The sequence below is a fragment of the Osmerus eperlanus genome, chromosome 2 (assembly GCF_963692335.1).
Source record: "Osmerus eperlanus chromosome 2, fOsmEpe2.1, whole genome shotgun sequence".
In the NCBI taxonomy this organism is placed as follows: domain Eukaryota; kingdom Metazoa; phylum Chordata; class Actinopteri; order Osmeriformes; family Osmeridae; genus Osmerus; species Osmerus eperlanus.
In genome coordinates this window covers 3956501-3970537 of record NC_085019.1, presented here as the reverse complement: position 1 = coordinate 3970537, position 14037 = coordinate 3956501, and the positions used below count along the sequence as shown (strand labels likewise).

The 14037-nt window shown below is 46.8% G+C and overlaps 1 protein-coding gene and 1 long non-coding RNA gene across 7 annotated transcripts in view; both read right to left on the bottom strand.

Moving 5' to 3' along the window:
• Positions 1 to 14037, bottom strand: part of LOC134007639 (uncharacterized) — a 158891-nt gene that overhangs the window by 71886 nt on the left and 72968 nt on the right. The gene's annotated exons all lie outside the window — the stretch shown is intronic.
• On the bottom strand, positions 50 to 12987 carry ezh1 (enhancer of zeste 1 polycomb repressive complex 2 subunit). Of its 6 annotated transcripts, none has more exons than XM_062447063.1 (21): positions 12712 to 12986; positions 11380 to 11689; positions 11160 to 11285; positions 10624 to 10746; positions 10055 to 10172; positions 9538 to 9810; positions 9195 to 9281; positions 8821 to 8923; positions 8294 to 8457; positions 8050 to 8141; positions 7771 to 7933; positions 6155 to 6423; positions 4780 to 4871; positions 4511 to 4539; positions 4262 to 4387; positions 2750 to 2928; positions 2317 to 2412; positions 2140 to 2221; positions 1981 to 2061; positions 1760 to 1844; positions 50 to 1511 (listed from the first exon to the last, which is right to left on the bottom strand). In XM_062447063.1, exons 2-21 carry the CDS (start codon positions 11683 to 11685, stop codon positions 1451 to 1453), a joined length of 2655 nt encoding a protein of 884 aa, XP_062303047.1. In that variant the 5' UTR covers positions 11686 to 11689; positions 12712 to 12986; the 3' UTR covers positions 50 to 1450. The 6 variants fall into 6 exon arrangements, with proteins under 6 accessions (XP_062303047.1, XP_062303067.1, XP_062303057.1 ...); XM_062447083.1 differs by having other exon boundaries at positions 6155 to 6339; positions 12712 to 12985; XM_062447073.1 differs by lacking the exon at positions 12712 to 12986 and adding an exon at positions 12136 to 12271.

Sequence of the window (14037 nt, the reverse complement as noted above, 5' to 3'; positions counted from 1 at the left end):
TCTCACGAATACAGACATAACAAATAATGATTATTCAAGACAAGACAAGTTATCATGTATAAAGTTAAAGTTTTATTTTCATAGGCATACATTTTCACATAATGCTTCAGTCAAATTTATCTCCAGTCAGAAAGCTCATGTCAAAGGGGGCTTTAATTATTAGGATAAAATTAGGATAAAAGCTGGGGCAATATCAACCCTGGATTTATTTTTGTCAGGAAAATAAAGAAATTACATAGATGGGTTTACACAACATCCAGGTGGGGCACTTGCCATTTGGTCAAATATATATTTTTTGCTTTTCCCATGACGTTAACCTCAAGCACCTGTAACAGTACCTTTAACGTAGTTCTATCCACTATACATTGCTGTACATAAGACAGCCCATTGCTTTCTGTTGGGATTCATTTGGCACTTAGAGCTTTTCTTTCAGGGAAGACTATTGGTGTGTTGTTGTGAAAGTCGCCAGAAAATCTGACATGTAAACTCAATGGTGCTTTTTGTAAGAACAGGAGCATTGCCTGAAGTACCAGTGGCCAAGGTAGGCCTGATGTGGAGCTGCAAAAGGGGAGAAGTGTCCCTCCTTCACCACCAGAGTTCACATTCAGTCAGTCGGTTACTTGTACGGTTGCCTATGTCTGCAGAACATTGATATATAAATGCAAGGTTATTATTTCACTAACAATGAAGAAGTGGTGTAGATGCTAGCCACAGAGAGAGATCACGCAGAGCTCAGCACACAGCAGGCATATCCATACCCATACCTCCGCAACCAGCACATCCAGACTGACTACAATGAGGAGTAACAGCTAGGGTAACATTACGGGACACTAACAAACTCCACAGATCTTCATTTCGATGCAAAGCTGATGCTCCTGCTAATGTGCTTATAGCTTGTCTGTCGGAGAGAAGCACATGCACTGTATTAAATCGTCATTAGATACACTATGAAAGCTAGCACTGCTTGTAGAGAGGTCGAACACAAGCCCAGATACAAGTACAGTAACTGAACCACAGAAAGAGAGCACGGAAATGCATAGTAGGTTTACCATTATTTCTTTGTATGCACTAGATAGAAACAACAAGACTGGCAAGATGCTCTTTGTGCACTATAAGCCTTACACAGAATATATAGAAGGTACTGGCGCCATCCTAATAGCTTGTTTAGTTTCCTAGCTTGTAGGTGCAGAGATTTTGTGAGGTGGGGGTATCCAGCGATGGGCGACGAATGTGAGGAGGGGAAGTGATGTCAGTGATTTAGGACGGGCAGGTAAGCATGACCTTAGCTGATGAGGGCGTAGTGTCACGTCCCTGGAGAGCCGTTTGTAACAAGTGTTGCTATGTCCTCCCCTTCCTTCTTCCTTTCTGTAGCTCACCGTCCTTCTCACCAGAGCCGGGCATTGTGGGAAGGACGGAGCAGGTGTCTGAGAGGGGCGTCCTGCACATGCGGCTAGGTCACGTCTATGTCCCTCTCAATGCCGACATATTTTAGGGCGTCGGCTTGGCTGTATCTTTTGGGGAGAGGATGGAGAGAGAGGAGAAACAGGAGGGAGAAAGAGACGGAGAGAGAGAGCATTATTCTCCAGCAAGGGTGTACAATGACAAAACATTGTGCTCATAAACATTGCATACAAATCAATGGGTCTCAAGGCTCCTGTGGGGTGACAGATTAGAAAGAGAAGTACATAACTGAAAAAAGAAGCTTCATCTTCATAAGAGAGGCTACTCTGAGCAGAGGTTAAAACCCCCGTCACACTACCTGTAGTCAAAGAAGAGCTCCTCTCCCTGCAGGATAGCCCGTTTGGCAAAGATCCCAATGCGGTGGTCTCCATTCACCATGACAACTACAACAGCAGCAATCCCACATTCAACCGTTAAAAAAAACAATGTAGCGGAAAAACCACAACAAACTCAACCAGTCAATCCTCTAGGACAGCTCTTTGTGTATCTGGAGCCAGTCGAGTTGGGCTCTGGTCTTACCCTTGGCGTAGCAGTTTGGATTGACAGAGTGATTGGCAAAGCGTATTTTGTTCCCCTTCCTCGTGGCGTCTACAACAAAGTCTGCGAAGACACGGCTGGGTGAGTTCGGGTACTGCCGGACACAACAAGATGATGAGGCCAACCACTGTTTGACTTTACCATTGTTGAGGTTGAAGAGGAAGCTGGACATGTATTTGTCGTAGATCCTGCCCCGCCGATCTGCTTCGTCCTGGGAGATCAGCTACACACAAACACACGGGTTCCATCGTTTTTTTGTGGCCTCTGTGTACATTAGGATGTTTTGTGTGTCGTCACGATGCATCTAACTGGCCTCACCTCTCCGCAATATTCTGAGATGAACTCGTTCTTCTGAACGGACTCTTTGATGAAGGTACCCCAGCCTGCAACATCCGACGGCGCCAGTAGGAGGTGCTAGTGAGATCAGAGAGTAAAGTGCAGGCTTTATCAATGCAAAAACATAGCCCTAAAGATCATTCACCTGGATTCACACACAGTACAGCTTCAGAGAAAGCTGTGTGTTACAGCTTCGTCTTTACATTTAGTCATTTAGCAGACGCTCTTATCCAGAGCAACTTACAGTAAGTACAGGGACATTCCCCCGAGGCAAGTAGGGTGAAGTGCCTTGCCCAAGGACACGTCATTTTGCACGGCCAGGAATCAAACCGGAAACCTTCTGATTAATAGCCATATTCCCTAACCACTCAGCCCTCTGACTCCCGTATTGATATGGGGCTGAGCAGCCCAGTACCTTCTTGAGGCCTCTCTGGATGCTGCAGTTCTTGCAGGAGACCACCTTGCTGTCCCAGTGGTCTGCAGCCCCGCAGGTCATGCACAGGTCCGGGTCACACTCTCTAACAGCCAGGTAGCAAGGGCACTGCTTGGTGTTGCACTGGGTCTTGCACCGGCAGCCTGGAAACCGGTTCTGGCCTGAATGACAACCCAGGTGAACGTTTAGACATCAGAACCTTGTTGCTGCCAAACACCTTGTTGCTGGCATATAAAGACACTTAAGTCTTTATATGCCTCCCCCCCCCCCCCCCAGTCTAGAATAACAATCCTGAACATTCTCTCTTGATGACTAGCAGCATTTGCATGAATGAACAACTCGCTATGTCCTTCAAAGTACCACAATCCTTTGTGACCTCTGCTGGCAGCTATGTTGGACTACAACTCGGCAGGGAGCAGGGAAGAGCCTGCAGGGCAGATGGATGAAGAAAATGAGCAGACGTCATTTCAAATGTCCTTCTCCGGCAGGTTTAACTGTGGGAAAAATCCAGCAAAACTAGTCTGAATTTGTCTTCTGTGTTCTCCTTTGTCAGAGTGAGTTTGTGTGTGCCTGCGTGTGTCTGGGTGTGTATTACTGTACGAAACGTTGTTTTAGAAGAGCTGTCTGACTCATATTATTGATGTGTACGATGCTGTAAATCCGGCGCAGAGCCCGTCACATCCCTTTGATTTCTTTCCAGAGCTGTGAAGCTCACACATGTAAACCCTAGGCTGCTTCCTGTTTGGATCCCACTTTCCTCAGCTACGGGAAGAGGAGGGGGGAGAGGGAAAAGGGGGAGAGGGAGGAGGGGGTTGTACCTCTATTAGGTGAATAATGTTCCAAAGTTGAAAATGCAAAGCCAAGAACAGCCCTTACGCCCCCCCCCCCCCTCTCCCTCTCTCTTTCTGTAGTCTGGTCTCCAGAAAGACAAATACATAATGCGTTCCCCGCCCTGTGGCCATGTTTGGAAGTGCGTTCTGCCTCATTTCTGCCCTGATGAATGTGTGGGCACAAGACTTGTGTTGAACAGATGCCTGGGCAGGCCTGCCAGAGGGCAGCTCCTTCTTCTAATGCAGCCTGTGGAAGATCACTTTACATAGTCCTCTATTGTGGCCTGGTGACAGAGGGAGTGAGCGTGAGAGAGACAGAGAAAGAGAACAAAGGAGAGAGAAACAGAGCGCGAGAGAGAGAGAGACAGTTTGCCTGTGTACTGTATACGAGAGGGAAAGACAGAAAGCGAGAGAGATAGAGAGAGAGATAGTATTCTCCCACTCAAACTGCCTGTGGACAGTTTCCTCATAATACAACTAAGGCTTGCTATATCTCCTCGCTCATAGAAGTGATTATCCTATTCCAGAGCTGAGCATTCATCACGTACAGTACACTGTATACAGTATACCTTCTGAAGCCGAGTGAGTGGGTGAGTGTGAGGGCGAGTGAGTGGGGGGATGGGGGGGGGGTGTCACACGTGTGGGACGGTAAGGTGACACTCACACTCCTGCTCGCACTGGCAGAACTTTTCACAGAAGTTCTGGGTCATCACACAGGGACAGGAGCTGTCACATGGGTGGTCTGGGTGGTCACACGGTTGGTAGTTGTACACTGTGTTGGAGGAGCTGTCTGGTAGAGAGAGGGACAAAGACATCAGGTTCCTTGAACAGGAAAAGGGATATTGGGATTTATTCGAGCGCTAAAAAAAAGAATGGAGTGCATTACGGCTGAGAAGAAAAATGAGGGGCCTACCTTTCTTGAGCTGGATCTTTGCCCATAATCTATCAGGCAAAGATAGAAAAAGGGTTATTTTTTTCCCCATTTTTCAAAGTCTATTTTAGAGCACAACAAAGGGTGTATGATTACTGTAGCTTTCACTTTTTAATGTAAAAAATATATATCTGCTGTCTGTTTGACTGCTGGCTAATGCGGTAACATTCTCCCTGCATTCCTCAGAGATCACACTGCCACAGAGGCTGTGAGGGGAGAGAGAGAGCCAGCCGGACTGGCAGCCATCTTGCCTGTGTTTCCTCTTCTTCTTCTGAGGGGAGATGCCACCATCGTCCAAGGGAACACGGTGGATCAGAACCTCCTTCATTGCAAACTCATACACCTGGTAGAGAACGCAAACAACAACATCAACAGATGGACACACCCAACTGTACACACATCTGGCCACCCATTCAACATCATGTTTTCCCTGAACCCTAACCTTAACCCAAAAACCTCACCTGATCCCTAAACTAAACCCCAACACTGGCTCCTATTCATAACCCTAAAACTGTCCCCTTAGCCAAACTCTGTCCTTCTAACCCTAACAATAATTCTAACCCCAGCCTTGAATCCCCCTAGAAAAAACACTTGAACTTGTGAGGAAGAAAATCTCGCCACAAGTTTACATTTTTCTAATTTTACTGTTCTTGAGAGGACGTCCCCCTAGAAAAAACACTTGAACTTGTGAGGAAGAAAATCTCGCCACAAGTTCACATTTTTCTAATTTTACTGTTCTTGAGAGGACGTCTGGTCCCCGCAGGAATAACAAAAAATATCCACACACACACACTCCACCCACACTCACAACACATACACACAAAGCCCCAAACTACATCTGCCTGCCAAAAAAGCTGATTAGGCCTCATCCCTAGGACAGACAGACTGATGAACTAGACAGACAGACAGACAGACAGACAGACAGACAGAGTGACACAGACAGACAGACAGACGAACTAGACATACAGGCAGAGTGACACAGGCAGGCAGGCAGGCAGGCAGGCAGGCAGGCAGACAGGCAGAGTGCGACAGGCAGACAGGCAGACAGACAGGCAGACAGACTACACAGCAATGGGTTGCAGGGTTTCCCGTCAGCTGAGTCACAAGCTCCAGGCCTGTCACGGCCTCTTTACAGTGGGTGTGTCAGATCTGCATTTGGCTTCTCTTTGTTTCCTTGTCTTTGTCTCTCTTCAGGGGGGTTTACATGAGTCTTATTCTTTTGGCTGAAATCTAATCAGATTGTTTTCTGGTCTAATCAGAATCTCTAGAATGTTCTCCACGCAGGCCACACACTGCGTAGAACCTCAGCTGGAAGGATTGGGATAGTCTACAGCTGTGTGTGTTTGGAAAGCATGGCTGGAGTGAATAAGGAAGATGTCATACACAGACCCTCGCTGACCTAATTTATGGTGCCACATGCTGTTGAAATTCCATTTGTAATCACCCCAATTATACACACTGTGAAACCACAGCCACAGTATGTCCATGTGTTGCGAAACACCTCAACACAACAGCGTAGCAAGTGTGTGTTGGTCTGTCTGCAGAACGTCATGTCATTTGGATACTATTTATTGGCCCCGATGTTGTGAATGTGTATGGGTGGTAGGTGTTTGGAGCATGAGTCACCTGCTTGCAGGTCTTGGTGCCGATGAGGCGTGCGATTGAGCAGAAGTTGTTGTAGTAAGTGCCATGGAGCACTCTGAAAAGAGACTCCTCCGCACCGCCCCACTGGCCCGGCCCTCCAGCCTGTCCAGCCTCCTCCTCCCCCGGACCACGCATCTTAGTAGGGGTCTGACAACGAGAGTTTCCCTCTGGAGAACAAACACACAAGTGCAACCACACGTACGCACACACACGCACAACCCCATAAACACACACACGTGCACACACAGAACCTCAAAACACACACGCACGCACACCGGATATTTAAGACTCATGCTTGTACACCGAGTGCCAAAAACAGAGTGGCATGTTGCTTGGCAACTGAGACAAGGCGGTGTTGCTGTGACCACATGCTAAGACTGGGATTCCTCATTAATCTGGCCATCAATCTGTTTTTCTCTGGATCTGAGAAAGTGTTAAAGGCACACCTCCTTGTGTACACAACACTCAAATAGTTTAGCTCAACCATTTCAACCGATGAATCTCGAAATGAGAACTTCATTTACAGATGTCACATGACCAACAAGTCGAACGCTGGAGGGAATGAGTAATTGAGAGAGAGGGGAGTGGGAGTGGGATACGAGAGAGTCTAATGGGGATATGAGAGCCAGAGAGCCAGAGCCAGAAAGAGAGAGTGGTCCAACCTCCCACTGCTCTCCACATTAATCTGTCAATAGACAAAGGAAGTGAGGAGGAGGGGCTGGGTGAGGAGGTGTTTATTTTGGGTCTGAAGACTGCAAAAAATTATGATTTTTATTTGGAAAGACAGAGTAAGATTATAAGAGGATATAAAGGAGAAAGAACAAAAAAGAACCTGTCCCATAACTGAGCTCCTAGTGTTCTCTACTGGTCTCCTTCCTGAGGAGCTAGTGTTCTCTACTGGTCTCCTTCCTGAGGAGCTAGTGTTCTAGTCTCCTTCCTGACGAGCTAGTGTTCTAGTCTCCTTCCTGACGAGCTAGTGTTCTAGTCTCCTTCCTGAGGAGCTAGTGTTCTAGTCTCCTTCCTGACGAGCTAGTGTTCTAGTCTCCTTCCTGAGGAGCTAGTGTTCTAGTCTCCTTCCTGAGGAGCTACTGTTCTAGTCTCCTTCCTGATGAGCTAGTGTTCTAGTCTCCTTCCTGACGGGCTAGTGTTCTAGTCTCCTTCCTGAGGAGCTAGTGTTCTAGTCTCCTTCCTGAGGAGCTAGTGTTCTAGTCTCCTTCCCGAGGAGCTAGTGTTCTAGTCTCCTTCCTGACGAGCTAGTGTTCTAGTCTCCTTCCTGAGGAGCTAGTGTTCTAGTCTCCTTCCTGAGGAGCTACTGTTCTAGTCTCCTTCCTGATGAGCTAGTGTTCTAGTCTCCTTCCTGAGGAGCTAGTGTTCTCTACTGGTCTCCTTCCTGAGGAGCTAGTGTTCTCTACTAGTCTCCTTCCTGAGGAGCTAGTGTTCTAGTCTCTTTTCTGAGGAGCTAGTGTTCTAGTCTCCTTCCTGAGGAGCTAGTGTTCTCTACTAGTCTCCTTCCTGAGGAGCTAGTGTTCTAGTCTCCTTTCTGAGGAGCTAGTGTTCTAGTCTCCTTCCTGAGGAGCTAGTGTCTGCTATTCGCTTACCTGAGGAACTGGTTGTCTCGTGGTCACTGTCGCCATCCTTGCCCTCCTCAGCAGCGGCAGAGGGGCCAGCACAACTGGCGCTGGCGAGGCGGTTCTGTCTCCCCCGCCGCCGAGACCTCTGGGAACGCAGCATGTGCTGATCTGCAAACTCTTTGGCCCCTTTCTTCAGAGGACACATCAGAGGAGACAAGAAGACAGGTTATAGGAGAGAGAGAGAGAGTGGATGCTAAGTAGTCGGTCGGAAGCATATGCAGAGGTGAACGTAGACATGGATCCCACCTGTAGCTGAAAGCAGTCCACGCCACAAGGCTCGGTCTCGATGCGAATCTCCTTGCTTTTCCTCTTGTAAACATTAGGTGTGGCATGGAATGCTTCACAGGCCGAGACAAATGCACAAGGAGCGTTACTATCTTGTTACTTGTAAAAAAATAAGTATAAAGTATGAAGAAATGATCCTCAAATGACATGCGTGTGTTTGTCATGGGAAAAGACAACGTGCTGGAGAAGTGTCTTAAGACATTACGGTGCAGGAAGCAGTCGTATTTGAAGCAGCGCCTGCAGAAGAGTGTGTGGAAGGAGTGAAGGGACTGCTCTCTCTGTACAGACTTGGCAAAGGGCCCATCCATGTTAGGGGTGCAGAGGGGGGGCAGCTTGACCGGGCTGGGGGGCTCCAACAGGTCCTTGTACCTGTAATGAGCAGCGAAAGAGAAGCAAAAAAGAGTGAGCGCAAAATAACTAAAAAAGAAAACGTGCACTTCACCTACAAAAGCATTTTTTTTTCAATACATTTCATCGAAGTTGATGTGAAATCCAAGCAGTATTTTGCCAGTAGCCTGCGCAACTGAAGGTGGGTTTGGAGGAGAGAGTCACAGTAGTTTTAAAACAGAGGCTCTTTGAGATGCTGATATTTCTGCTCCTTTCAATCAGAGGGTCTGAGAGCAGCCACCATTATTACCTTCCCCTGAGAGGCCGCGTCTCCATGGTGAACACTAAGCAACGCTCTGCTAAAGACGGAACACATAGATGCCGAGTTTTTGTGCACTTTCTTACTTTTCTTTGAGCTCCTCCATAGTGCCCTTGTAGGGAAACATTGAGGCGATGGCTGTGAATATCTTATCGTTTGGGATCTTCTTACTGGTGGACAAATCTTTCACTGACCAAGACAGAGAAAGGTAAGACAAAGAACAGAGAGTGAGCAAAGATCTTAAGATTCTCTCTACTGTACAACAGCAGCACTCAGAGCTTCTCCAGTGTGCCACAGTGGAAGAAATCCTGCTGTAATTACCAAATAACAAAAGTAGTTTTGTCTGCGATGAGTGACTGGGGTGCGGAAGTCATTATTTCATTTGTACGCGTTTGTGTGCGAGTGCACATGTCGTCTGTGTGTGTGTGTGTGTGAGACTGGGTCTGCATTCAGAATGTACTTGTTTCTCTCTTCGGCACTGGCTCAGAGACAACCTCTCCAAACACCGCCAATTCCCATATTGGCCAGTTCCAGAGGTCATGCGGCACTGAAACCAGATCCAGGCTGTATCGGTGTCATGTGCAAACAGGTTTTCCCAGTCAACCCTGTCCCCAGAACACTGGGACACTCTGACAGTAAACAATCCCAGTGATAGTGCAGTGGGGCCTGGACACCCTCTTGGATCCTCCACTACACAAGGCATGGTCAAAGTGCTCAACTTTGTGTACCTTGTTCTCTTGATTAATGATCATCGAATCATGCTTACGGCTCCCTGTCTGTCAGACAGTCTAAAAGAAACTCACCCTCAGTCAAGCTCCTCCTCTTCCTCCTGAAGAAGGCCACGGCTGCCTTTGGTTCCTCTGACCCTTCTGTTGTCCCCCTCCTCAGCCCTCTCTCCTCCTCTTTCTTCCCTCTCTCCTCCTCTTTCTTCCCCCTCTCCTCCTCTTTCTTCCCCCTCTCCTCCTCTCTCCTCCCCCTCTCCTCTCCGCCCTCCTCGTTGTCCTCCTCCTGGTCCGAGTATTGGCTGAGGGCCTCCACCAGCTCTTTAAAGATCTCATCGTTGATAAACCCCCCCTCTGGGACCCAAACAAACAGTCAACATGTCAGCACCAAGTCATGACATCACACGACATGCGTCAGTACGTATCCCCCAGAAACATCTTACCCCAAACACACGTCAGGCACGTCAGGGTGACATCATAGAGCCCGCCTAACCCCACACCTCCCATAAAAGTCTGGGTTGATAAACGATACCGAAGACGCGCATCGGCGGAACGGGACAGAAACACGGATGACGTCGACACGCGGGGCAGTACGCACGTCTGTCTCCGTGGACGCCGTCATAGTTGTCAATGAGCTCCTCCAGGAAGGCCTCATCCTGCTCCAGGACCTCGTCACCCATGTAGGGGATGTTGTGTAGGAATGTCTCATCCTCCACCTAGCATGGGAAGAACATTACATTTAGTCATTTAGCAGACGCTCTTATCCAGAGCGACTTACAGTAAGTACAGGGACATCCATCCCGTCCCGTCCCAGGGACACGACTTCATTTGGGAACCGAACCGGCAACCTTCTTATTGGTAGCCCGATTCCCTAACCGCTCAGCCATCTGACCCCCAGAAGTTAGAAGTACATATTCAGAGGCTGCTGGCACGACTTCGACGTGACATTTTCCAATTTGACATTTCATTCGTTAAGCAGACTCTTTTATCCAAAGCAGGGAGCAAAAAGTGCATGTGGAAAGTGCAGCAGAAGATCAAGGATCGGAAGTGCACGGATCTAACAGTGTTTTCGAGCTGGATTTTCGATGGTGCGTCTATTGTATGAGCGCGTGAGCAGAAGGCTAACCTAGCCGAGGCCTGGCTTGTTGAGGATACAGAGATGCGTACCATGAAGTTGTGCTGCAGAGGAGACCAGGAATACATGAAGGGGATTCCTGTCACCGTCGTCAGGGGTCGCATGGCAACCGCCTGGGCTTTGAACGCTGGGAAGCCGAACTCCACCATGCACATCTGTGATTGGACAAGGGGAGATGGGAGAGTAACATGGGTAATGTGGAAAATAGATATGCCATTCATATTTGTACGTCATATAAATCCATCCCATGTCCCTGAAGTTCTTTTTTATACAATAAGAGTTACTACTGGCGTAGCACTAGGGAGGGACATACCAGGATATAAAAATAATGCTATGCTGCTCTGCCTTTAGAATGAGATCTACAGAAGGTTGAGAGTTTGAACAGTCCTGTTAGCTCACAGCATTCTCATTGGAGGACTTTCTTTCGGGGATCATTATAAATCACAGCATTGATGGACAGGATTACCAGTCGAGCCAGAGCAACCTGGACAGGATTACCAGTCGAGCCAGAGCAGCACAGGCAGGATTATGAATTGAGCCAGAGGCTCTCTCTCCTGCTCGGACCAACCTTCTTGCTGGGCTGAGCTCCACCAGAGGTTGACAGGGGAATGGACTGGACCCTAAGCTTGGACCACTCTGTATTCAGTAAGTTTGTCTGTTCCTCAATCTTCTGCCGGTTGGACATGAACAGGGCCTGCAAAATAACATCACACAAGATACGTTTCATTCGCACAGACACAACTTTTCCAACTCCACGGACAAACTCTGTTTAGTGAACAGGTTTTCACCTTGACCTCTTCTGCTTTCTTAAGTCGTTTCAGCTGACGAAGGCGCATGTACTCAGACTTCACCCTCTTCCTCCACTCTCCCAGGCTGCTAGAAGGGCTGTTTGGGGCAGAGTGAGGCTCCTGGTTTGAGGCTGGGCCTGGAGCTAGGGCTGGGGCTGGAGCTGGAGATGAGGCTGGTGCCAGTGATGAGGCCTGGGCCGGGGCAGAGGCTAGGGCAGAGACTGGGGCAGAGGCTGGGACCCATGCTGGGTCGGGGGTTGGGGCCAGGGCTGGGGGGGAGGCCAAGGCCTCCAGACCATCTTCCATGATCCTAAACCACAACCATTATAAGGGTCTCAGTTTATTGGAGTTAGTGGCACACAAACTTATTCTAAAGTACATACTGAAAACTAAGAGACATTACTAAGGATATTCAAATAATCAAAGACCATTTTGTTAGTTGGCATAATTATATGGCCTAATTAGAAATTCAATTCTGAAGAAGATAAAATGTGTAGCTAAATTTGTTATATTTGTATTCTAGTTCATTCCAACAGGCATCTCAGCTAGATAAGTCTGGTAGATTACAATATGCGAACATTGTCCCAGTAGACAGACCAGCTTCCCGTAAGGAATGATTCATTTACTCTCATACTACACACATTGAGTATGACTAAAACGTCATTCACTTCATCAGAAGACGGCTACTCGACCGTGTGTGCAGACTACTGCCCCCCTCTGTTTGACAAACAAAATTGTGGTCAGGTTTAAAAATACCTTTAAATTACAACCTGGCCAGTGCGACATTGCGTGTGACTAAGTAGGCCTGCAGAATCACCAAATAATGGACACCGAATTAAAACATTACATAAACAACCCAAACCGCAAAACGAATGTACGCCCCCTTCGAATGGCAGAAGACGCACGTTTTCCCTTGCACGCACATTGCACTGTGAAAGTGGGCGTGACCCTTCCGAAAGGCAATATGAAACGGATCAGAAAAGTGCGTAGTATACTTTTCCTGGATTTCGTAACCTCCTAAGCAAAATGTGATTAAGTAATATCATATAAAATACTCTGTCATAACACAAATATCGTGCGTTGCGCATTGCTTTCCTCTCATGGCGAACGACGTGTTCTATAAAGCCATCGCTATGAGTGCATCAACAGTAGGGTAACGCAGCAGTCATATTGAAACAGACTACGTTTCCCTTTAAATTTCCAGTCAAATTTAGAAAGGAAATATTACGAATCAACAATATCATAGTGGCATATAAAATATGTCTGTTTTTCGCTCTTAAAAGCACTCATGTTCAGCACTGAGATACTCTACAATGTCGCAGTTGCAAATACCTTCGAGAATCCTCGTGTCCTGCCTCCTATTTGTAGTGATAGAGCCCGTCAGTGACGCGTTGATCAGAACTCGCCGTTTCACATCCACTATAATAAGATAACGCTATCTTCGCTACAGACTCGACGTATTAAATAAGGTCCACGCATATGTAGTCACTAGCCAAAGAGATCCAAAGATTCCTAGGTTATCCGTCCGCATGCTGAGATTGTAGTTGTACAGTTAAAAGCTGCGCACTTAGCTGGCTCAGACAGTCCAAGCAGAGGGTGACGTCTTTATGCATGGGATGGATGTGCACGTCGAACTGTGGTTAGATGAATTGTGCATCTTAAAATTAGTTAAATTTATGGTATTAATAATGGCATAATAAAGATATAAATGTGTCCAATAAAATGCGCATGCATGCACATGATAAAATTATAAAGAGAGTTCTTGGCTAAATTACTAAGGATTTGTTATTGTTAATGAAATGTTTAATAGGCAGCCGAAGTGAGAAAAGTATCTGAACTGTCCCGATAGATGATATTATTCTACGATAATAAAGGCATATTTCTAATTAAAATGAGGGAAACGTTGAGTTTTTGATAAAATATGCTATGCTGCCTTTGCATTTATGTTAAGTGGTAAATGTAAAATAAGGTACAAGCTATGGTCATGTAGCTTATTACAAGTATGGTAACCTATAACAGACGTCATTATACATATCCTGCGGTGAACTAGTCAAATAGTAGTGGCAGTGAGTGGAAAAGCCCGTACTGTTTTTCCATCTCCTAGAAGGACTTGCTTCTCTGCATGTTGTTTTTCTTCTCGCAAGGGGCGGGAGGGTAGGTTGTCGCACGGCAGTTTAATCAGGGTAGGTCAGCACCGCCGCTGCCACGCTACTGCTCCACATCAAGACCACGTGACTCACCCATGCTAGACTAGGCTCTCTCGGCCCCGTGACACCAAGGATGAACCCTACATGCTCTCAGAAAATATATTGAAACTTTGGTTTCGGACCCTGAATGTGTGATGGTTACCTACATTAGAAGAAACAGATACACAGTTGTAAAAATAAAAAAAACGCAATGATTAATTTTATTAAGCACATTGTTTATCAATAGTTCAATGTAAACATGGGCTACATGAATCATTTATAAATTATATTTAAAAAAAATACTAGTCATAAAGTCACTGTTGACTTATAAATTGCCTCCTGTTCCAATCAAAGACTTATGACGTGTGGTCTCCCCTCGAACAATAGATGGCACTACAGAGCTGTATAAGTTGGCTTCAAATAATGGTAAATAATTAGGATTAAAATCAGAAAAAAACACAAGAGGATATCT

Bases quoted from the DNA above. Each gene is read 5' to 3' on its own strand.
- ezh1 (XM_062447063.1), bottom strand. From the start codon at position 11,685: ATGGAAGATGGTCTGGAGGCCTTGGCCTCCCCCCCAGCCCTGGCCCCA. The intron at 9,811-10,054 runs GTGCGTACTGCC...TTTGGGTCCCAG, and splicing joins CGGCGTCCACGGAGACAGAC to AGGGGGGGTTTATCAACGAT. The intron at 2,929-4,261 runs GTGAGTGTCACC...GTTGTCATTCAG, and splicing joins CTGCCAGTGCGAGCAGGAGT to GCCAGAACCGGTTTCCAGGC.